This window comes from Alternaria burnsii (genome assembly GCF_013036055.1).
Source record: "Alternaria burnsii strain CBS107.38 chromosome Unknown 749, whole genome shotgun sequence".
NCBI lineage: Eukaryota > Fungi > Ascomycota > Dothideomycetes > Pleosporales > Pleosporaceae > Alternaria > Alternaria burnsii.
The window spans coordinates 256840-280225 of NW_024066132.1; the positions used below are offsets into that span (position 1 = coordinate 256840).

At 50.8% G+C, this 23386-nt stretch overlaps 8 protein-coding genes across 8 annotated transcripts; 5 read left to right on the top strand and 3 right to left on the bottom strand.

The window, feature by feature from the left end:
• Nucleotides 1-349: 349 nt before the first annotated feature.
• On the bottom strand, nucleotides 350-2336 carry GT037_010966 (phenol 2-monooxygenase; the record flags this gene model as incomplete). The annotated part of the gene is made up of 4 exons (XM_038936013.1): nucleotides 350-462; nucleotides 518-634; nucleotides 685-850; nucleotides 900-2336. 4 exons carry the CDS (start codon nucleotides 2334-2336, stop codon nucleotides 350-352), a joined length of 1833 nt encoding a protein of 610 aa, XP_038781384.1.
• Nucleotides 2337-3087: 751 nt separating this feature from the next.
• Nucleotides 3088-4191, bottom strand: GT037_010967 (chitin synthase export chaperone; the record flags this gene model as incomplete). Its single annotated transcript, XM_038936014.1, has 3 exons — nucleotides 3088-3279; nucleotides 3341-3903; nucleotides 3957-4191. The coding sequence occupies 3 exons, from the start codon at nucleotides 4189-4191 to the stop codon at nucleotides 3088-3090; spliced, it is 990 nt and encodes a 329-aa protein (XP_038781385.1).
• A 997-nt stretch (nucleotides 4192-5188) lies between these two features.
• On the top strand, nucleotides 5189-11055 carry GT037_010968 (uncharacterized protein; the record flags this gene model as incomplete). Its single annotated transcript, XM_038936015.1, has 11 exons — nucleotides 5189-5747; nucleotides 5808-6096; nucleotides 6713-6757; nucleotides 6811-8256; nucleotides 8640-8755; nucleotides 8807-9023; nucleotides 9362-9573; nucleotides 9623-10052; nucleotides 10279-10313; nucleotides 10389-10529; nucleotides 10580-11055. 11 exons carry the CDS (start codon nucleotides 5189-5191, stop codon nucleotides 11053-11055), a joined length of 3966 nt encoding a protein of 1321 aa, XP_038781386.1.
• A 402-nt stretch (nucleotides 11056-11457) lies between these two features.
• GT037_010969 (uncharacterized protein) lies at nucleotides 11458-12121 on the top strand (the record flags this gene model as incomplete). Its single annotated transcript, XM_038936016.1, has 2 exons — nucleotides 11458-11584; nucleotides 11634-12121. 2 exons carry the CDS (start codon nucleotides 11458-11460, stop codon nucleotides 12119-12121), a joined length of 615 nt encoding a protein of 204 aa, XP_038781387.1.
• A 1396-nt stretch (nucleotides 12122-13517) lies between these two features.
• On the top strand, nucleotides 13518-15763 carry GT037_010970 (recombination hotspot-binding protein; the record flags this gene model as incomplete). The annotated part of the gene is made up of 9 exons (XM_038936017.1): nucleotides 13518-13601; nucleotides 13654-13690; nucleotides 13737-13790; nucleotides 13841-13974; nucleotides 14029-14137; nucleotides 14184-14437; nucleotides 14814-15221; nucleotides 15306-15592; nucleotides 15646-15763. 9 exons carry the CDS (start codon nucleotides 13518-13520, stop codon nucleotides 15761-15763), a joined length of 1485 nt encoding a protein of 494 aa, XP_038781388.1.
• A 954-nt stretch (nucleotides 15764-16717) lies between these two features.
• On the top strand, nucleotides 16718-18938 carry GT037_010971 (dihydroxyacetone kinase; the record flags this gene model as incomplete). The annotated part of the gene is made up of 3 exons (XM_038936018.1): nucleotides 16718-17383; nucleotides 17441-18514; nucleotides 18714-18938. The coding sequence occupies 3 exons, from the start codon at nucleotides 16718-16720 to the stop codon at nucleotides 18936-18938; spliced, it is 1965 nt and encodes a 654-aa protein (XP_038781389.1).
• A 24-nt stretch (nucleotides 18939-18962) lies between these two features.
• Nucleotides 18963-19379, top strand: GT037_010972 (nad-binding protein; the record flags this gene model as incomplete). The annotated part of the gene is made up of 1 exon (XM_038936019.1): nucleotides 18963-19379. The coding sequence occupies one exon, from the start codon at nucleotides 18963-18965 to the stop codon at nucleotides 19377-19379; it is 417 nt and encodes a 138-aa protein (XP_038781390.1).
• A 519-nt stretch (nucleotides 19380-19898) lies between these two features.
• Nucleotides 19899-21413, bottom strand: GT037_010973 (uncharacterized protein; the record flags this gene model as incomplete). The annotated part of the gene is made up of 1 exon (XM_038936020.1): nucleotides 19899-21413. One exon carries the CDS (start codon nucleotides 21411-21413, stop codon nucleotides 19899-19901), a length of 1515 nt encoding a protein of 504 aa, XP_038781391.1.
• Nucleotides 21414-23386: the final 1973 nt, after the last annotated feature.

Consider the following 23386-nt stretch of genomic DNA (forward strand, 5'->3'; position numbering starts at 1 on the left):
TGATCATCCCTGATCAACAGAGGTACAACCATAATGATGGTAGTTTTCGATGTAGTGGGTAGCGCTTGTGCTGCCGAGCAATATAGAACGAATCAGTCTGGTTTTGGACACGCTTGGCCATTGCTCCATGTAATTGAGCTTGGTGTGTTTTGATTTTAAACGACAGGAGGGTCAGCTCATAATCAGATATTTGATTTGTTTTGAGTAAATGGTTTACGAGGTTGATGGAGGATTACAGGAGAGATGATCATAGATATTTATACTCATCGAGTCCGGAGGTCGGCACGTGTGTGCAGTCCAGGCTAACACCTAAGTGCCGTAAAGTCTGCCACCGTACCAGCCATGTCTATCATAGTTTCGCGCTCGCACCTACGCTTTTCATCGGTGCCTGCTCGATCAAAAACCCTGCAAAGAACTTCGCAACACCATCAAAGTCATCGAGAGTTGTCACCACCGAAACATCTACACAGCATTAGCATATCCATCGTCCGTCCGTCATTAAGTCATGTTTGCTTACGTTGATCTGGCCTTACGATCACTACAGCGCCCACATTCGGATCAACCCCGTAAATCTTGTAAGCGTGTCCATGGCCAGAATTGTAATGTTCATCATCAAGATATGTTTTATGGAGATCTAAAGTCTCCGTCAGCGTGACTGTCTTCATGATGAAGAAGGCGACATACCACGTATACCCCACTTTCCACTCTTGGGCCAGAAGTAGCCTGGTATGCGTTCTTGTTCAGTGTCGCGCAACTCGCTACTCAGTACGAGGATAGGTTCGATAACGCTGTCGATGTGTTTTGCCGTGGATGTATATCGACGCGCAGTTGAATCGAGAGCTTTCGCTAGCTATGCAATTTTAGTACGATGAGGCAATTTCAAAGGCTGGGGGCCATACCTTATCCAATCGCCTCTGATGCGCCGCTTGGTTGACATCCCCAGCAAACACGACGACTCGCCATCTTCCATCGCTCTTGAGCACACTTTGCAACTGCACAGCCTTGCAATCACAAAATCGTATTACCTGCGCACTCGGAAAGCGCATCCCCACCGTCACTGCCGTGGCCTTACTACCATCGCTCCGCATTCCACTAGTGACCATGGAGTCTTCGTATCTCGCGGTAAAGCCCGCCATATAACGCCCACTCTTAGTGAAGTAGTCGGCAAACTCACCTTCGTATTTCTCCTTGCGGCTAAACATTTTGGCGAGCTCTTTGTCGAATGCGATGAGATCGGCTGCAGTCTTGCTGCGTTCGGAGACGTACGTCGAAAGCAGAGATGGAGGCGAGAGACCGGATAGGACGGATCCTAGCTTCCAGCCAATGTTGTAGCCATCCTGGAGTGACACATTCATTCCTTGGCCTGCTTTTGGAGAATGCGTGTGACACGCATCGCCAGTCAGGAAGACGCGGTTGTGAGCATGAAAAGCAGAAGCAAGACGCTGCCCGATACTATATGCGCTCCACCAGAACACGTCTGCAAAGTCCATGGTATACGGCGCAAAGATTCTTCGAGCCTGGTCTTGCAAATCGGCCAGTTTCACTTCCTTGGGATGTACGCCTGCGGGAAGTTGGATGTAGAATCGCACTAGCTGGCCGCCCTCGCGCGGAATGATGAGCAGGTTGCCAGCTGCGCTGTGTATGGTGCATTTACGACGAATGTCGGGAAAGGATGTGAGCGGGTAGATATCCATAACACCCCAGACGGTATCGGAGGTGTCGCCCAGCATGCGGATATCGAGGGCTTTTCGGATAGTGGAATGCGCGCCATCGCAGCCTAGGACGTACTTTGCTTCCCAGACTTCCTCTTTCCCATCTTTCTCTGCAGTGACTTTGACGCAATGCGCGTCTGGGTTGTTCTTGCTCTTCTCGTCAATGTCCACAGCTTTGACAGCCCATCCGTACTCGATGCCATTGCTTGTACCTTTTTTCCACTTCCCCTTCTCTTTCAGCACATTCTCCATCTTTCCTAGCATCAAACCATTCATACGAGCTTGGTTGAGTATCACATGAGGTAGGTGACTCAATCCTTTCTCGGTGTCAATGGATCTGCTCTTCCTCTTGATACCGCCTTCGGCATTCCCGCTGCCATCTTCATCGACCCCCCAAAAGCACACTTCCAGTATGTGATACGCTTCTCGCAACAGCTCTTCTGATAGACCGAATGATTCATAAATCTCTACTGTACGGACTTGAACGCCATCTGCTTGACCAATCTCTAACGGCCCGGATCGTCTCTCTAGAATGGTAAAGGGTATATCGAAAATCGCGAGCCAGGTTGCTGCAAAGATACCAGCAGAGCCAGAGCCGGCGATGAGAACGTCCGTCTTTGGCATCGTGTTGCTGTGATTGCGCTCGATTATCGTCTCTCAGGACGTTGGTAGACTACAGTCCGAGATTGTGAATGATGTAGATTACGACAAGTAACTATGTGCGGCGAACGACTAGTCGACAGGCTAAAAGTGACAAAGGACTCCAGTACACGGGAGTGCGAGACCTGATCGTAAGATGGGTGCTCAACGGATGTCGCATGGCTGCCGAACGCGATGTCCGAAGGTGTATCGGGCATGCGGGGACGCACATCGGCCCACTCGTTAGCGTATAATGACCCGACAGCGAATCCGGGGAAGGAGCCGGATATTTGTTCTGCCACGATTTGCGAAGAATTAGGGAAACAGTTTAATTCTCGAACAATGTAGCGAGGAGAGCTGAGGCAATTATCCTGGCGTCGCCTAACGGAAATGGGTAGTCGTTGTTCCATCATCACACATGGTGCGCAATCGCGAGGAGGCATCGGCTCGGACATCACAATGCGCGAAAGGACGACCTCGGTCGAGTCAAGAGAGGTGGTATTACTATATACTATATAAGCGCTAAAGATAGTCGTAAATGCGTCTGCGTAAGGCTGTAAGGAAGCACATTACCAGGTGCTTTCGCAGCTACTGTATCCTCCCAAGTCATTCCATAAAGGCGCCGAAACATTTTGCCGAAGCATGTATACGCCATAAACTCCATCCCATGCGTATAAAGGTATGTGCAAAACAGATATCATTGGAGGCAAAGCAGAGGCGAGAGGTTATCGTGAGCTCAGTGGCCAACGGCGGAGTAGTGCGAGTTGCGTGGGTGGTATGGTTGCTGGTATAATGATGGCTCGTACTCGGATTGCTGGTACATGGTGCCGCGCTTGTCTTCGTAGTCTAGGGGCTCTTTGATCTCCCAGTTGTGTTGCTTGACGCCGACGGAAAATTCGAGGTCTTCGCGAGTGATGGAATCCCAGTACTATGAAGGTGTTAGTGTCGACGGGCATGCGATATTGTAGAGGGTGACTTGCCTTGTAGACCATCATGACTGCGAGCAGGTTGCAAATGGTGGCGAAGAAGAGGCCATCGATGTAGTGCTGTACTTGGTCGCAGATGGTGTCGCTGAAGACATAGAGGATGACCTGACCAATAACGAAGAAGAAGATGCCAAACGAGATATCACCCAGTGGCCAGCGGTCTTCGAGGGTTCCGACAACCAGAATGATCTGGCTGACGGCGTAGACGAAAAGGCAAATGGCGTTGACAATGTAAGTAACGACAAAGATACCGATAGGGTTTCCGGGGTTCAGTCCGGCCCAGCCTTTGAAGGTCAAGAGGTTCACAGCACCGCCGACGATGAACATGACCAGGGTGGAGAGACGCAGTAGCCATACTGATAGTGTTGTACCGTCTTCGTAGAGTTGGAAACCGACGAAGCCGTTGATCAGCAAGCAGGTACATAGCGCGGAGACGAGGCCGTTCTGGGCGGCAGCGAAGTAGGGGTAAGCGGCAGAACCAGGGGCGGCGACACCGGCATCGAGGACGAGCGATATGATGGTGAGGAAGAGGTAGATGTAAAAGAACGACGTGATCTCCTTTCGGCCTGCTGTGCGTGAGTAGAGGCTCCCAGGGTTATACGGCAATGCGCCAACGTACCAACAGCCGTGAACTTGGAACGCACATGGATAATCATGACGACTGTCATGACCATGGCCAGGATGTGCATAAAGTCGTTGGCCGTCTCGAAGATGAGGGTATTCGCAATCTCGACCGTCCGCGCATAGCACTCGGTCTGGATGCCGACGCCATTATTGATATCCTGGTGACCCACAAGAGCGCATAGCGGCAGCGGTGCCTTTTCGCAAATCGTCTGAAAGTCGCCGAAGCCCATGTTGGCTGGGTGTGAAGCGTGCGATGTCGGTCGGGTTACGGCGGGTCTGGCGCGCGGTGTAGGGCGGAAGCGTGGAGTCGACGAGGACAAGTGAGTGAGGTTTGGTAGTCGCGGAAGGTGCAGACGGCTAGCGAGCGAATGTCTGCAAGGTAAACAGTAACGAGAGAAGGCGCGGTGGGGTGCGACGAGGGTCAGGGATACTATGGGGGCGGTTGTCAGGAGTGAATGCGCACTGTTGACAGTTCCCGAGCCGCACTAGTCCCACAATGCAGGTCGTATGCACTTCGGGACTAGCGCCAGCTATTTCCGTCCTCTGAGCTTTTTGCTCTCCACCTAAGCAACACCAGCGATACTTGCTTGTGACTTTCTAGGCTGTAGTCTCTACAGCAGGTGCGCCCATCATGTGCTGGTATCTGGGCATCGAATGGTTTCCTCCCAAACAGAATTTCCATCACACCTACCTCTATCCACGTTTGGCTTTAGTAAGTACCAAGACGATTGGGCAGCTGCGCTGCCGTCCACGAATGAGAATACGAATAAATAGCAGGTCCTGGCTTCATGTTTGATCTGCTAGCACGTCTCCCACATCCTCGTTATCGTCCAACGCTCCAACGGTTCGTGAATCTTCAGCACCAATTATATCCTACGTTGCGATTGGCACTCGACGGTAAAATATGGAGCGGCCAATCAAGTCGACGCATGTCTTTGCTCGTTCTGTGGTGCGGTATCACTCAACCACGGCATGTCGTCTTTTCAGGGTCCATGAATGCCTATGGCGCTGAACTATGGTAAAGAAGCGATGCGACACATCTCGAAAAGTCTTTTAACAGTCGTTTAATTTCTAGTCTCTTTCGCATTCACTCTCAAATCTCAGTCAAACAGTTTCCTTGGTGACCTCAGCTCTCAACGATCAAATCACCACTAACATCTCCTTGTGAACGCATATCACGAGCACTTACTCCCCGATTTCCCAAGTCCTCTTGCTCGACCCGCCTTCATGAGTGAAGACTCCAGTATCGAAAGGCGAATCTTCACAGAATTGGCAGCATGGAACAGAAGCCACCCTGCTCCAACTCAACCACCAAATGAAATGGCTGACCACCCCTATCACCGCTCTGCTGAAGCGGCGCTCTCAAGACTGGCCGATTTCAGGACACAGAATCCTCTTCGTTTCATGACCGCTCCAGCAGTCCCCTCGCTATCTCCTGGCCTACCTTCTCCGTTGGTGTCGCCAATCACATCTATACCGCAGCAGTCGTGGCCAACACCAAATATGCCCCAGTTTCACCCTTCGCGCATGAACATCCCACCAACGGCGTATGCTCCAGCATACGCTTCCGCCCATCAAATATCGCAAGCGAGCCACATGCCGCCCCTTGCTACACAGCCGCTCTCTCTGCGACCACCCGAGCCGCAAGCGTACGAACCACTGGTACATCCCGAACCGCTCGTGTATTTGACTTACAACATGGTCTACGATCGAGTTTATTTGGTTCTTCGGGATAACCTGACCGAGTGGTGGACAAGGAATCCAGATGCGCTACAGAATGTATCCCGTAAGTCATCTCCTCCGCCCTCCATGTCCCATCTCTTTCACTAACGCGATCCGAAAACAGAACGTCTGGCTGGTCAAATCAGATTTAGCGGTCAAAGGGGTATGTTCGGACCAGATGGCATCCACTCACTCAACCGAATCAACATGTTTATTGGACGAGAGGGTATCTACCGCTACCTTTGTCTCGCCGTGCTTCCAAACCACGGTGAATTGTCGATCCTCCTCAAGGGCGACCTTTGCGAAAAGGACGGAAACGATCCCATGTACGATGAGGAGTTGCTGGCAATGTGTAAAGAGGGCTTTGATAGGGGCGCTGTGAGGCTGCATGCAAACATCGTCGTGCAGGATGAGTTGAGGCGGGCCAGAACAAGTAGCCATGGGGTGGCGGTGCAAGAGTAATTGACATGGGGTGCGAGTAATGCTGGGTGAACCAAATCTGTGAGAATAATGTCGGCGCTCGTAGGTATGTTAGCTCTCTTTCCTAATGATGCCAATGTATGATCGTCCGCCTCAGGAAAGGCAGGGTAATGGTCTATATTCATAGTTCCTGTATCGTGATTGTTGTAGTTGGCCGAGGGAAAGATGCCACTGACAAGTGTTCGGGTATTTGCTCAGGGGATTAATGGCACGCCTGAGAGATCTGTGGGGTCAATGATCTTGTGATTGGTTGGCTCGTAAAAGCACGTGATGACATCCCGTCATGGATGTCATGATTGGCTGCGAGCGGTTCAGAACACCATCGCGCCTGCATCCTGTACCTCATCCGATAGAATGTTCTCACGCGTCCTCGTCATGGACGTGTCCTCTACCACTACCGTTGCCCTTGGCTCTCATCCAGCATGTCGTCCCAGGGCGGTGTGCGGGTTCAGTCTCGCAAGCGCAGTCCTAAAGTGAAAACAGGCTGCCAGACTTGCAAGTGCGTAGTAGGTGCCTTGACTGTTGCCAACTTCGACTAATTGCATTTAGAGTACGACACGTCAAGTGTGACGAGACCAAGCCGACATGCCTCAAGTGAGCCCTTACATCTGTATTTGCAGGTTGCCACAGTCGACTAACGTCGCTAGGTGTACGAGTACCGGCCGCAAGTGCGAGGGCTATAAATCAAGCGGCGGTGCCTTCCAAGTCCACATTTGGAGTCACAGCCAGGCATCCGGTCCGCAAAACGCGATATCCACCTTAGGCAACCTTGGGGATAGCGCACGCTTCCTAGAGTTCTATTACCACTGCGCCCGCCCTGCGCTGTCGACTAGTTTCGACAAGGAATTCTGGTCGCGCATCGCAATTCAGATGGCGCATTCGGAGCCTGCTGTGCGTCATGCATTGGTGGCTCTGGGTGCTCTCTGCCAAGCTGAGCCAGGTGATATGAAGCATGCATGCTCGGGATTAATTACAAATCGCGATCGTAAGGTCATGCTGTCACACTACAATCTAGCTATCAGATGCTTAGTCGATCGCATGAGGGAGACCACTTACTCGCACGAGCTTGGCCTTGTCATTTGTCTTCTATTCGTTTGCATCGAATTTCTCCAAGGCAACTATCACGCCGGCCTTACCCATTTGAACAACGGCTTTAGATTGATAGCCGCGCGCCGACGGGGACTAGCAGGGTACCAGAATCATTCAGCAGGCATTGCTTCACCTAGCGGCTCGAGATCTTCACAGAGTGCGATCGAAGAGACAGTTGTCCCAATCTTCACCCGCGGCATGGCGCAAGATCTGTTGTATGGATTCAAGGCTATACATGACTTGGAAGTACCAAGTCCAACACCAGCGATGTACAGTCGTACACAATTCCAAAGCTTTTCAGAAGTGCAAAGAGTCTACTTCGAGCTCCGCAACGCGACTATCGTCCATCTGTATATGATGGGTCGCAAAGCCATCTTTCGACAAGAGCCTAGCAACGACGCTTATGATGAAAGAGACAATCTTGTGGCATGTCATCGTATCTGGTATGAGAATATGCGGCGCTTTGAACTCCACCACAAGCTCTCCGATGAAGAGAGCATTGCTGCTAGCGCACTCAGAGCCTCTTACTACACTACCCTTATCTATGTCTCATGCTCAGCAAGCGTTATAGAGAAAACTTATGACGCTTACCTGGATGACTTCAAAGAGATAGTACGTAGCGCCCGGGAAGTCATTGATCTCACACCGCCGGCAAAATCCAACACCGCTCATTTTACACTCGATATTGCGATTATACCACAGCTGTTCTTTGTCGCAACCCGGTGTCGCTGTCCCACCACCCGGCGAGAAGCAGTAGCACTTCTAGAACGTAATCCACCCCGCGAAGGTCTGTGGGATGCGCAGCAACACGTCGTAGTGTCCAAACGAGCGATTGAATTGGAAGAAGCTGAAGTTGACCCACGTACCGGCTGGCCGGTCGAGGCGACGAGGCTATGGAACTGTGTCCCGAAGGCCGGGATGGACCACTTTGGTGGGTTTTGGGTGGCGTTCATCCCAGCACGATGGGTTGGGATACTTAATGCGGACGGGACTCAGAAAACCTTGTACGAGTATCTCGTCCTGTAATCATGGTTTGATGCAAGGAAGTTTTCCAAAATACAGATCTGTCATTCTCGGCATCCCGCTTTCGCTCGTTTGCAATCATGGATTTTGCTCAGCATCAAGTATCGTTATTATGACAACGAAAACAATCCTACCAGAATGCTTGCAGAGAGTAACGTCAATATCTATCCCGTGGGGCAAGAAAGCTACCATCGGTAATGTTACGTCTGCCATCACTGCAATCGCAAACGAGCAGCAATGCTCAAGGGGATAAGCGGTGGAGGTGCGCAAGACATCGCAGCAAGCACAAAAGCATATATAAGCTTTGTTCCTACTATAGTAAAGTGTCTGCCATTCATTATATACCAACTCAACACAAGAACAGTCAGCTGCAAATAATGGCCTCCAGTCCCATCCGACAAGCATTCGAGAAGATCCTAACAGACAAGAAGAATCGCGGCCTTCCACCACTCGAGGCTGAAGATTATGATCAGTTCCTCGGTAAGTTGCTTTGTCATTCGCACCTCTTTGAATTCGGCTGATACCTTCTAGCCGCCGTCTCGTCGCTCCTCGCAAACCCAGCCTTCATCGACGAACATAGCTGGCAGACGCAGACACTCGAGCATTCTATCAGCCGCCCCACCTTCAATGCGGTGATCAAGGAAGATTGCGAGACCAAGCTTGATGTCCAACTCGAAGTGGGCGAGGAGCTCGATTCCACTGGCAAGGTAGTTTTTGTGGGCAATGTAGTCCGCATCACTGTAGATGGGTATGTACTGGCAAAGGGCAGGAGCACCTTGTGGGCCGCTGATGCGCTGCTACTTGCACTGAAGAAGGTTGTCGCGATTGCGGGGCAGTGGGAGTGATCGGGTTACGAGATACATCGAGATTCTTGGCGTGTGCTGGCTATCGTGACTTTCGATGTAGTGTCCTCCTCTGTTTGTGCCTATGAAGCGAAGCTGGATAGGTGCGATCCTATCTGATAGCTGCGGAGTAAATAAAACAATAATGTATGAAATATCCTATAAGCACTTTGCTGGTGTGCGTTGAGGTCAGCTGGACATCCCTTTGTTGTAAGTTGCTTGTAGCTCACATAATGATCATCAGGACCGCTTGCCAGCAAACGAAACTGTTGTATAAGACGCTGACCTCGTCTGCTACATGTATCCTTATACGCAAAGGCGACCGCGAAGTCTTGGCATCCATGGACGAAAGAGCAGACAACATCCTAATTCAAGATCGCCTCGACTATATCCGCAGAGCCCAGAACCTTCCAATCTTGACGCCAGAGGATCATCGGATTTATCAGTCTTTCTGCAGTAAGTATAAGACATCTATCATCCTGATACACTCTTAATAGATGCAAAGGGGACATCATCTATCTTTTCGATGTCGGAAGGGAACATATACCTGCTTACCCATGGACACTCGAGGTCGGCGTCACTCCACTCCCCGCTGGAGCAGATCTCCTCGCCCCAGTCGTTAGTCTGAAAGAAAGTGGGAGCTCGCGTAAGGAAGATGCTGAGAGGCAGAAACAACAAGATCCTAACAAACTTTACCCCAAGGGCTTTGATGCATCCAAGAAAGAGAGTGTGGATCGCATTGATATCAAGGTTCAGCCGCAGTGGTTCGACAACAATGGAAAGACTATACTATTGGGACACGATGCATGGATTCAGGTCGACAATCTAATTCTCCAAAAGGTTACGGTCACCTCAAAGCAATCTCAGAAAGATGCGATGAGGAAGCTTTTTCGGGCGACAAAGGATCTGACGTTTCGTCATGATGTGTTCTGGTAGTACGAGAATTTGGATCCGCAGGACTGTGACGACTGGGATCTGGCGACCTGAACCTGGCTTGATGAAAGAAGGGGGAGCTGGACACTTGCAATTATCTAGGACTAGTGTGTGTCAAAGATCGTAGTGGTTGCTAGCTTGAAAAATCAATTTTCGCAAACATCGTGGCACGGTCATCCGCCCCTGAACCCTTGCTTGATATCATGATCAGTTTGTCGGTTTTCACAGCCAGCGGTGGGCAGGCCACACGGACGCGGCCACGGGTAATGCTTGACAGCAAACATAGGTAATGTTTAATAAGCGTGGTGCTACAAGTTGCCAGCTTTAGCTGCTTGCAGATCGAAGCAAAATTCTAAGTTCCATGGAGAAGAAACAATTCAACGTCAAATCCCTGTCGCCTCTCGAGGCACTCTTGATGGGAAGAGTGACAAACTACGGGCTTCCTGTCCTGGCACTGAAGGATCGCCAGAGGTTTGTTGGTAAAGTCAGCAATTCTAAAAGATAAACACATGGTTAACACTGCACAAAGATGATCTTGTCTACCTCCTCGATACGAAGAGGAAGAATATACCGTTCTACCCTTGGAAATGCGATGATAAAGTCGAGACAGCACGTATTCCGTCAACTTTACCTGCTCCGGCCCATCCACCAAGTTCGCCGACTTCCCTTACATCTCTGGATGCATATGGTATCAGTCTACCTCACAACGCATCTACAGATGCCACCTATCCGGCCGATTTCGACCCATCCGAGGAACAGAATCGCGATCGTATATTCGTAACTATGGGACAGCAGGACGTTGGTGAGTCCTTCAGTGATTTGGAAAAGGAGATATTCGCGGACATGCCTTGGGGATACGACCATGTTGCTCGGCTCAAGGTTGATGAGTACACACTCGTGAAAGGAGCGGCAGAGGATTCTGAGGAAGAAGCAATGAGCGAGCTGTTTAGACACGTAAATCTCCTTGCTAACGATTATCGTCGGATGGAAAAGGAAGCAAGCTAGACGTATGAGAAAAGGGTAAAGATAAGGAAAGTAAAAGAGATACGGGATGCGGTATGTGAGATGTTGAATCCTGGTGCGCATCGTCAAGAGCAATGGCTGCTAGGTTGATGTGAGAATTCTACGAAGTCTATCGGGTAACACACCCTCCACCTCATAGTGAAATGAGATTCAGCAACGCCGACGTGAGAATGAGACTGGTATAATGGGAGAAGTGAAACATAGCTTGATCATCGTTCGACGGGCATAGCCCCCTCAGAGTGATACTCGCCCCACCCGGACTACCACAAGGACTTCGCTAACCACGACCTTTGGCTCCCTCACTCAGCGTGATCACCGAAACGGGTACAAGGATCTACAAAGAATACTGTCAGACTCGACGCAAGAATCAGACCCGCGACAAAGATGAAACTCCGGCTCGTCATATCACCACGGCGCGCTCCCCTAGGAGATCTATCGCGTAACCATCTCCAGGGTTTGCTCGATGAGTTACCGGGCAGATTGCCATCATACAATCGAAAGCAGCTTCTGGGTAAGTGGCCATGTCCGTAAAATTGTATGGCTACTAACAGCGGCTGAAGATGACCTTTGCTTCCTCTTGCGCAGCCCTCTCTTCCTCTACGCCATAAGTCCACGATTACGTCACGCGACAAATCCGTTGAGGGTCGACGGACTGATCAAAGCAGAAGATATCAACATATACGCGCTGAATATGATGATCGTACGCGACGACAATAGCTGGGCGACGCAAGTACTATACGGCGGAACTTCACTCATTGAGGGACGGCAATACATAACGACGGAACAGGCCGGCTATGCGCAAAGCTTCTACTGGTTCTGCGACGAAGTGAGGTTCTTGAGCTGTGAGTTTCACGCTCGTGAGCTGGCCGCAGCGGAGGCGCTGGGTACTGCTGTCAGTATGCAGCCGGCAGTGGTTAAGCCGGTGCAGGTCGATCTCCGACAAACTCGTGCCAGGGCTGCGGCCCAGAAGCAGCGTCGTATCGTCAAGCTGAGGATAAGGTACCACATGATCCATGGTAGACCAGTTCTTACGAAAGAGCTGAGGTAGGAGAAGGACGAATGAGGCGCGTCATGGCAGGAAAGCAGAAGTCGAGCTGGTCTGTTGCTTGGATCGAGTCAGTCCTAGAACACGTTCCAGCATCACGATATGAGAGAGCAACTCAGTAAGGTGTTGCGCGAATGATGTTGCGGTGTGACTTCCGCTGGAACGGTGAGAAGGTGTGCCCGTCGATAATGCACAGTGCTTCTATCTTTTTGTGATCAGCGCACGGGAAAACTGAACATGAATACACCACATCTCGCCATGCACATGCATAACATCATCGTTGATATGAGCATAAAGCCCATAGGAGGAGCAAGAAGGATCGCAACTGCTCACAACGATCCTCACTAACACCTCCAACGTGAATGCGATTGTTTTGCTAGTCCCTCTCATGTCCAAATATCATCGTGAATGCCTCGGTAGGTGTCTTGCTGACATGCAATAAATCCAATTTGCGATACTGCCGCCATATGTTCTTCGTGGATCTGGGTGAAATTTTGCGAGAAGTGTTCAACTAGGCAGACATAATGTGTCGTGCTTCATTAGCCAGCACCGTCTGATGGATAAAGCTTGGACCCCGAGATTCTGCCGGAAAGCCCCACACGTGAGAGCCGTGCAGCGCTACGCGAGGTCACGAGATTCTTAGCGCGCCAAGGCCACAACGTCTATATAACACCGCGCTCCCTCGTCCTCCTCTTCTGCTCCTTAGCTCTCTTTGCCTTTTGGCTTAGATCAAGTGTAGTATCTGTTCTTTTCAGTTTAATCTCTGAAACTTTCCTACGGGAAAATTCAAGATTATTCTTATTTTTGAAACCAGCCGGAGAGGCTCTGGGCTTGCTCATCTTCTCTGGCACAGTGTCGCCAGTATCACACTACTTCTGGCAGACGCGAACCTACCTTTTCATTGAGTGTTTTCGCTTGCGAGAACCTTGAGGAAGAAGTTCTTTTGCGTGATCATGTTTGAACGAGTCCGTAGCTTGGGTGACATGGTGCAGATAGCAACACTCATGTGTGTCGTGACTGAACCATGTCTCAGTAGCAAGTAATGTCAAACTCCAGCTCAGATGTATGGCTTTGTGTATAGTTTGCGGTCGTATAAATGAAGCCGCGTTTCTGTGTAGCTGGGTCGGTGGCGCGTATATGCACCGCCGCTCCTCTATATAGATCATGCCATGACGCAAGGATAATTAGCTCATGAGACGTAAAGCTCTGCTCTTTTGTTCTGTAGATACTTTCTGACCGACCGGGAGCCCGAAATGCGCACTTGCAGTGAGACAGCGGCAACTTTGCGTGGTGAACAGTGAGAGGCCGAAATTTCGTAGCTTGTCTTGACGAACAAACAACGACATCACCTACACAATCTTCTTCGCAACAACACCTCTACATCTATTTACACTCCAAAATGGCATCCAAGTCAGGCATGGTCAACCCGGCCATCTTCCAGGATCTCCAGGCGCGTGTAGACGAAGACACCGCCGTTCGGGATGTGAGTGACGCCTGGTAGAGCTGCACGTGACAGCGTACTCACAACGCGACAGGAGCTGCGCGACATCATACAGGCACTCGAGAAGCACAGTGGGCACCTCCAAATCAGTGCATAGGCTTTTCTAACAGATCCCAGACCGTAATGTCTCGTTTGTGCTGTCAAGAGCCCATTCGACACCGGTGAACGAGCGTGAGTGGTATGTCGCAGGTCCAGCAATATCACGCCTAATATGAAAACAGTACCCGATATCCTCAAGGCTTCTCAGGAGCCGATTGACAATGTGATCGCCACTGTCGGCCAGCTGTCGCAGGCTGCATCAAAGATGCCATACTACAAGTTCAACAACATGTGGAGTCGTCAGATGCAGGGCGCGGTAAAGCCCACCAAGCACCCAAGACCCACGACGACGAAGCTGACGACATAGCAGTGTGAGAGCGCTTTGTTCTGGGGCTGGCTCGGCGGCTTCAAGTATGATGGCGGTGAAGTACAATGCGGCCGTCTGTTGACCATCGAGGAGCTCGGCGAGATCTTCAAGAGTATGCTCAAAATCCCGCTTCATATGCGCACGGCTAACGCGGCCAGTTCCCGTAAACCTCAAAGACCGCGATGAGTTCCATCTCTCGCTCGAAGAGTATCTTCATTCTCTCATGACGCTGGTTGAGGAATTGACACGCCTGGCACGTAACGCGGTCACGCTCGGTGATTACGAGCGCCCGCTTCTCATCAACCAGTTCGTCAAGGATCTGCACGCGGGCTTCCAGATCCTCAACCTCAAGAATGACAGTCTGCGCCGCCGTAGCGACGGTCTGAAGTACAGGGTCAAAGATGTCGAGGATGTAGTCTATGATCTGTCGTTGAGGAACTTGCTACCTAAGAAAGCAGAGCAGAAGCAGTGAGAGGACCGCAGGGTGTTGCAGTAGGAGCGCTGCGTCCATCGTCACGAAGTAGATACTGGTCTCATGGAATTCAGAAGCCGAAGCGAACAACGGCATTCTACATACAAGACTAGTAATCTGTTCTTCCCCGAACGCTTGTAGTCCTTGAAACAAACCATGGAGGTGCTCGAGTGGTGATGTGACGTGTGTCCAATGAGCGCGCAGCACGGACAACATCACGAAAGTTTCCGACCCGCGACATCCCTCCGCAACCACCGCGACTGCACCAACCCAACAGGCCAGGCGCCACTTCCGCTCCTTTAGATGCCCATCGTAGAGCCTTGCCCTGCTAGTTGATATCCGCATCGTACTGACAACGCCGCACACGGCCGATCCTCTTCTTTCATTCACAAACATGGCCAGCACGACTGTCATCAACGCAAACGCGACATCCAAGGTCCAACCTTCTACCGCACCGCCAATCGAGCCATTGAAGAATGACATGGCACGCACCTACACGCACATTCACCCGCTTCTTGTCCTTTCCGTCTATGGCCTCAAGTTCAATGCATTGGTTGCCGACCCGGTATCGACGCTCTTTAGCACGCTTCCGTACCTCGCCGTGCTACAGATAGCGTTCGTGGCTGTATGCCTACCACCAACTGGAGGCGCACCCAAGAAGCCCACCGAGAAGAAGGCCAAGGCTCCTGGCAAGCCGGAGCAAGGGGGTAACTCGAAGCTTGTGGTATGTGTACTCTACGACTTTTACACCTTACACTAGGCCTGTTACGGCCCATGTTCGAGAAAACAAGACTGACAAACAGTACAGCCGGCATTCTTGTCCCTTCTTCTTGCCCTGATCGCTGCAACACCGCTCCTGACGGCTACCCTCGTCCTCTTCGGCGCGCCCGTCTCCTCGCATTACTGGCATACTCTCCTTTGCGGCGCTCACATCGCGCTTCTCAGTACACTGCCCCTGGTATACGTACACGGTGTAGACGGCGAGACCTGGAGGCAGATTGTCGCGCTGCTTCTGCCGATTGATGAAGTCTACGGAGGATTGATTGGCACTGTGCTTGGCGCATGGCTGGGCGCTGTGCCTATTCCATTGGACTGGTGAGTACTTCTACACATGTCGACACCGGAACACATGGCTAATCGACTACAAGGGACCGCGAATGGCAAAAATGGCCCGTCACCATCGTTACAGGCGCTTACATCGGATACGCAGTCGGCAAACTGCTCGGTGGCACGCTCCTGAAGGGTACCAAGATCATGTTTGATTAGGTGCTTCGGACGGTGGTACACTCTTGAAGGATATCAAGATCATGTTTGACTAGGTGCTTCGGATCACGAAGGGTTATGCTCTTGTGTTCCTTCATAGGTTCCCAGGCTTCTGGATGGTATGCAGGACATGACAAGTCGTTGTGACCGTGGCATTCAAACAGATGGTAATGGTTCTGTACTTTCGCAAAAGAGGCCTTCTAAGTTGCAGACGCGATGGCGAGTGATCAGGCCCGGCTACCTATAGCGACGACGTCAATAGGGTCAGCTCGCCCAGACCAAACAATTATTTTCAAACTTGTGCCAAAATCATTGAAGTTTCCAAATTCGATGCCATTTTCCTGCTCCAAGAGACGAAATGTGGACACTGTAGGTGCTGATGGCGCCTCGAGGCGAGGCGTAATATCTTGTTGCTCTCGGAGCTTCGACCGATGCGAGCTTCCTCCACCAAGGCCGAGCTTCCACCCGGCATTCCTAAAGCAGCAATCCCGGCGCAAACACATCAAGCTCCCCAGGTTACAGTAACCCACCTGTATTCCACTTGACTGAATGCAGTATACCCAAGCTGCGAAATCTAGGTTGATGAAGCTTCGGGTTAATCTGAGCGCGTAAACGTGCCATTAGACGCGTATGAGGACCGAAAAAATGACATGACGGGCGTGATGGGGTGCCACGAGCGGGGTCCGCGGTCACAATGTTGATCGAGGCGGGGGATGCGGGGGATTGTTTAAAAGGCACGATGGCCGGCTGAATTGATGGCATGTCGCGTGGCTTGGTCTCTTATATCCATCCTCAGAATTCTGAGCTGTGTATATCTTTGTGTGTTCGACATATTTGAGGTATGTTGTCCCTTCAGCTACCACTCCGGACTACAACTGCCAAATAGTATACGGCATAAGTCTCACTCGCTGACAACCTCAGATCTTCACGTCATACACATCCGGGCGCGTCTTCAAGATGTCTAGAAAACATTTCTTCCCCAATCCGGAAGGCGTGGTCCTCCACAATCTCCGCTCGCTATGCACACGCAACTCCCATATGGCGCTCGACGAGGCCAACCGAGTCGTTTACAATCTCTCACACCCTCCGGACCAGGTCACTATCGTATCTGGTGGTGGCTCAGGCCACGAGCCGGCGTGGTCTGGCTTCGTCGGCGATGGCATGTTGTCAGCTGCTGTATGCGGTGACATCTTCGCTTCTCCCAGCACCAAGCAGATCATGGCTGGGATACGGAATGTGCCGAGTAACGAGGGAGTCATTCTATGTATAACGAACTACACGGGAGATATGCTACATTTTGGTCTTGCTAGAGAGAAGGGCCAAGCATTAGGATACAAAGTCGATGTTGTATGCATGGCAGAAGACGCCGCTCTGGGTCGCGAAAAGAGTGGCAAGGTTGGAAGGAGAGGCTTGGCTGGTAACTTGCTAGTTATCAAGCTCGCTGGCGCCGCATCACAGAAAGGCTGGGCTTTTGAACGGTGTAGGAAGATTGGCGAGTTAGGTAACTCGCAATTGGTCACTATCGGGACGAGTCTCGATCATTGCCATGTTCCAGGACGAGACGCGTTTGAAAGTGTGCAGGATGATGCTTGTGTAGTTGGTATGGGTATTCATAACGAGCCTGTAAGTCCCTTCGACTCGATTCAAGCTATACAAGTGTCACAGGCTGATTGATGCTAGGGTCTACGAACCATCTCCCCAATGCCTAGCCCCGAAGATGTCATCAAAGAGATGCTCCGCTACCTCCTCGATCCATCCGACTCCGACCGCGCATTCGTAACCTTCAACCCCAACGATAACGTCGTCATGCTCGTCAACAACTTCGGTGGCCTCTCAAACCTCGAATTTGATGCCTTGGTGAATCTCGCTTTGATAGCCTTGAAGCGCGACTGGAAGATCGTACCAACACGCATCTATGCTGGCGTACTAGAAACCTCCCTCAACGCCCAAGGCTTCAGCATAACACTAGGCAATATGAGCGGCATGGCAAAGGCTATGGATCTCAAAGACGAAGATGTCATGGAACTGTTAGACGCACCTACAAACGCTCCGGCATGGCCAAAAAACGGTTATCAACCCCTCAACATCAACAAGGCGACAGAGGAGCTACGCAACAAAGCCAACGCCGCTGCAGCCGACAAATCCGCGCTCCACAAGGGACCTGCTACACCACCCTCCCTCATCCCTGCTCTCCGCACAGCATGCAAAGCAGCGCTAGAAGCAGAACCAACAATCACACAATACGACTTACAAATGGGCGACGGTGACTGCGGAGAAGCTGTGGCCGGAGTATGCAAGTCCATCCTCGCCAACATCGACGCCGTGGAAAGCAACCCGCCACCCATCCTCGCCTTGCTAGAAAGCATAAGCGAGAATGTCGAAGATGTCGGCGGCTCCCTCGGTGCCATCCTGTCTATCCTCGTCACCGCCTTCACAAACGCGCTGTCAAAAGCTACTTTATCACAAAATGCGCCGCTGGATATCTCGACGCTGGCGTCTTCCGCATCGATTGCGCTCGAGAACCTGAAGAACTACACTAGTGCACGCGAGGGCGACAGAACGGTCATGGATGTGTTGATTCCTTTTATCAACACATTGGCTGAGAGCAAGGATTTGAGCAAGAGTGTGGATGTGGCGGAGAAGAAGGCGGATAGTACAAAGGATATGAAGGCCAAGTTCGGGCGGGCGACATATATTAGTGAGGACGGGAGCGAGAGAAGTAAGATTCCTGATCCGGGGGCGTATGCGGCTGGGGTTTGGCTGAGGGGGTTGGAGAAAGGTTTTGGTGGGTCGTGAATGGGAAGGCAAGTTGTCCAGATAGCTGAAGCAATTGATCACCACTTCTTTGGGAGGATAAGGAAGACCTTTTGAGATCTCGATATAACATAACGTTGAGATATGCGCACGTGCTCAGATATTAGTCCGCCTGCCTTAATACTAACACTGCAAACAGGTCGTGCTTGTCTACACATCCCCCAATAGTGAGGAGAAGGCCAAGAAGATCGCATCCAACATATCAAGTTTGGGAAATGGTAGCAAAGCGCACATCATACAAGCAGATCTCAAAGAACTTGAGGCTCCCACAGCTATCGTTGCGTTGACCAGGGAAGCATTCGGCGACAAGATTGACATCTTGATCAACAATGCTGGTGTACATCGGGCGAATCCCATTGGGTAGACAGCCCTTGAAGACTACACGGGAATGTTCGACATCAATGTTCGCGCACCACTATTTTTGATCAAGGCTGTGGTTCTACATCTTCGTAAGCCGGGCAGAATCATCAACGTACCATCCATTGGTTCGCGCGCCGGCCCACCCAACCTTTCCGTCTATGCCACGTCGAAAGCAGCCGTCGAAGGCTTGACAAGAAGTCTTGCACATGAGCTGGGAGATGAGGGCCATACTGTTGGCTGTGTTTCTCCACAACCGGTAGAGTCAGACGTGCTGGAAAACCTGCCAGAAGAATCGAGAGATTATGTGTTGAAAGGTACGGCGGTAGAGCATCGTGTACGAACTGCAAATGATATCGCGCAGGTTGTATGCTGGATAGCAAGTGAAGACTCAAAGTGGATCTCGGGACAAACAATATCGGCTTCAGGTGGTTTCGTGATGTTGTAGCAGTGTTTGGGGCTGCCGCCGCTATTTCTACTAGTGTCACAAGTGTAGATCTCTGGCTTTGTCTTAAGGTACTGGGTCTCTGCCGTTTAGCACGACAACGTAGAGTGAGATGGCGGTTGACAAGAGACTGTTTCGCATAGGAAAAGTACTTGCGCATGTAAGTAGGCACACAAGATATCTGGTTATCTGATACAAGATATGAGCACCGACGTCTCTATAGCTAAGATTCGGTATCAACAACCAATGACGTTTCCATTGTTGCGTCGCTCTCACGAGTCAAGCGGCTCTTCTCGTGCAAGACAAAAGCAGAAAAGCATCGATCAAACGCTCTGTTGAATCGCGATGACTAGAGATACACGTTGACAGTGTAAACAATTCCATTATTACTCATGCTATGAACTTTGCGTGATACCTGTTCTTTACCCGACCTACCTAGGTAGCGTCGACATCACACGTATACAACAGCGTCTCTGTGTACTGAGGCCTGGTGGTAAGCAGAGATAGAGGCTTTGTCGCATATCAATTGGGTGTGGTCGGCGGCAGTGTGTTCTCACGCTGGAGATCGAGCCAGCTGCACGAGGGCACCTCGGTGTCGATATTAGCAGGTAGAGAAGCTCTCCAATTATGACCCCACTCTTCCAACGTCCACGTGCGGCCCTGACTGACGAGCGACTCTGTATCCGGCATCGGGCCAATTTCAAAGTTGCAACTGACTGGAGATTGACCATTTGTCATCGCGCGCAAAGCTTCTGGGAAACCATCCATGATATACACAGCCCAATGCCTAATCTCCCATGAGTCTAGAGCGGTTTGCCAAATCCTACGGTCAGACAAGCACGCCTCACAAGCGATTTGCCATGCAGCATCGCGCTTGGCCACATCGAAGATGCGTGTCGATTGTGTCGGAGTGAGGTCACCATCTATGACCATGCGGAAGGACTGAGGCGGCATCCCAAGGGAATGTAGGTACATCACTTCCATGATCCAGCTGGCGATGCAGCCCTGGCCATGAAACCCCGACGTGATCGAGTCGGCCTGCGCAGAATCGCACGGGTCTGGACGTGCGTTTGCAGATCGCGGATTTTCGTTGTCTATTAACAGGCCCGAGGCGTCTGGTAGTATCGCCTTCCAGAGATCGACTCTTCGCTCAATTCGTAGCTTTGGGTTGCGTTGACAGAACGGGATGAAGCCTTGCGCATGACACTGGGACCAAGCCACAGCCCTGTTCTTTTCATGTAATACAATCTTGCGGATCTGAAGTTGTGCAACTAAAGACATGGACTCCAGGAAGGATATTGCTACACTTGCTGCCGAGAATCGGTATTTAAACCGATCTAGATAGCGAAGTTCGTTCCATTTCACGTCGTCGACTCTGTTCTCAGTTCCTAGAACATGCTTCATGGCTATGATATCCTCTTCAGTTGGTATCTTCCATGGCACGTAATTGTACACTATAACTTCTCTGGGATCATCATATCCGCTTCCCTTTGGCGTCCACCCCCATGTGTTTTCTGTCAATGTTAAGAAATCCGGATGCGCTGCGACGGCGGCGAGTGTAGATGTGACGAATTGACGTGTCTTTGAAGGCGTGTCCTTCCAACATTCTCTCCATGGGTATGCGAAAACATATCCTGGTTCTGTTTTTCGGATCAGCGACGTATATTGAGGATGCTGTGCCTCCACATGGGCATATGTTGTATCGCCAAAGAGACCTGCCATACTGACTCCCCACACCAAGTAGCGAGTCTTCAATTCTTCCAGAATTCCCAGGAGAGCATTGAAGTGGCCAGCTCTCCTTTGAAGTGAATGGTTGTATTCAGATGAAAAGTGGAGCGTATTTAGACCCAGTGCTAGTCCGCAGGTTTCTTCTCGGAAGAATCTGCTTACAGACCTGAGAGCTAATTCGATGGGTTGGCCGCTTGCAGAAGTGAGTTTTCCAGTGGAGAAGTTGTATGCATAACCGCCCTCTACCTCGAAGTAGAATTTGTAAATACGATCCCGAAGCTCGCGAGGAAGGCCGAAGAAGTCTGCCATGGTTGTCGTGATACCGCGATGATAGTCAGGAGATGGGGGTCGAGATAACAAAATGTGTCGGAAAGTGTACTGCAAAGAATGCCAGCCTTTTCTACTTGCAGGATCTGGAGGCAGCAACCAGTTCACGTGAATGTGGGGCGTGTACCAGGCGTCACGAAGTACGTACCACGGACCGGTAGCCTTGTGGAAAGATGCTCACCGGCTACAATCCCTGAGCACCGAGTATTTGACTACCATGGGTACTGTTAACAAACATACAAACCAATACACAGCGCATGTCTAGCTCGATACCTGAAACTCAGCTTCTAAGTTTTGAAAAGGTTGCGCTATAGAGTCTCACTAGGTAAGGTTACCCAGGTAGCCACCTGGCCAGTCTAACCTTGGAACCTAAGGGAGAAATGAAAGCATCGGTACGCATGTACCAAAGCAACTTCGATGGCAGATCTTTTTCGTAGGTCTAACCACGCAGCTCGAAGGAAGCTTACGGAAGCTATGCAACTGCGCTATGATCGTGGTCGTAATCACCATCGTGCTGCAAGGCCGCACAAACATTTCTGTCGCTTTGCGGTTGAGGAATTGTAGATGTGGTGCAGCAGTGTTTGGGAAGAAGGGACGGGGAGACTGGTGGCTGGGACTCGGTACCATGTTTCACGAACGCAACCGCGGAACGGGACAACGGGCAATCCTGGCGTTCGGTCCGGGTGTGGGTTTGTCGATGCCAAGCCTGGGGATCTTCGAAAGACTGGAACCAGTGATCATCAAAGCTTTCCGATCTTTACCTGGACTGCTGCAATCAAGGTGTTCGTCCGCTTCACGGGATGATCGCAATATTCCATCCGTGCAGCGTGGATGTGAACAGTGTACCCATTCTGCGATATGCAGATCTTGGGACGTTCTACTAACAGGGTTTACGAAAGAAGAAATATCGCCCTTGGATATGCTGAGGCCGTGAGTTTTACAGATCGTCAGACATCTGTTACCGATCAACAAGAGTGTTATCAACAATGAGCTTGGATCGTGGAACGACCATGGTGTTGCGTCAAGACTGGCGTCAGTATAAGGCGTAAAAGCTGTGTGATAATGGAACGGGCCAAATCGTTACATGCGCATCACTTCGGTCGGCTTTGTCGTTGACATTATTGATGGGACTTTTCTATTAATTTGATTGACGTGCTGGTGATAAGACGCAGGCACAACGCTGTTGAGTTACACTGTATTGTATCGCAGTAGAAGTGTGTTCCCAAACACTTACTTAGCTTCACTGTATGCAGCTGTATATATCTAGGAGGGATGTTAGAGAGGGCGGTTGATGCGGGAACATGCGCGGCGCCGAAGACCTACCCTCATTTGGAACTTTCATTGATTGCTACCGAAGCCATGAATCCTAAACCCAGTCAGTGCTCCGTGTGCAGATCGGCTAGAGCAGGAGCCTTACTCATGTGGTTTTGGAGAGCCACCATGGAGCTCTCAGCTCTGGGTAGTTGTCGTGAAGCTCGACGTTGAAAGAAGAGTGTAGTTCTAGACACACATCAAGTCAGCTTGATGTGGAAGACAAAGATGATATGATTACCGACTCGTTGGAGAGAACCGTGGTTGACGGCAGGCAACCAGGGTTTTGAACCATGGAATTCGAATCTCAAAAAATATTTGAACATGGACTGCTGATTGGTCAGTGATGGAGTCATGAATCAGAAGTGGATTTTGTCATACCTCAAATATTCTTCTCCCAACTTCCACATCCCAATATCTCTAATGCAGGTCAGCCAGAGGCCTAAGCGAGCACCTCAAGGGCCGTATACCAAGCCTCATCGTCATACTCAGGCTTACCATCTTCAACATGTCACCGCAAATCATCACATGCGACCGTATCGCAGCTGCAGAGAGAATTGATCAGTCAACAGTCTCTACAAGTCTCGTCACTGAGGCAACTTACGCATAGAGCGCCCGGTTATAGAGGATTTCACAGTCCCCTC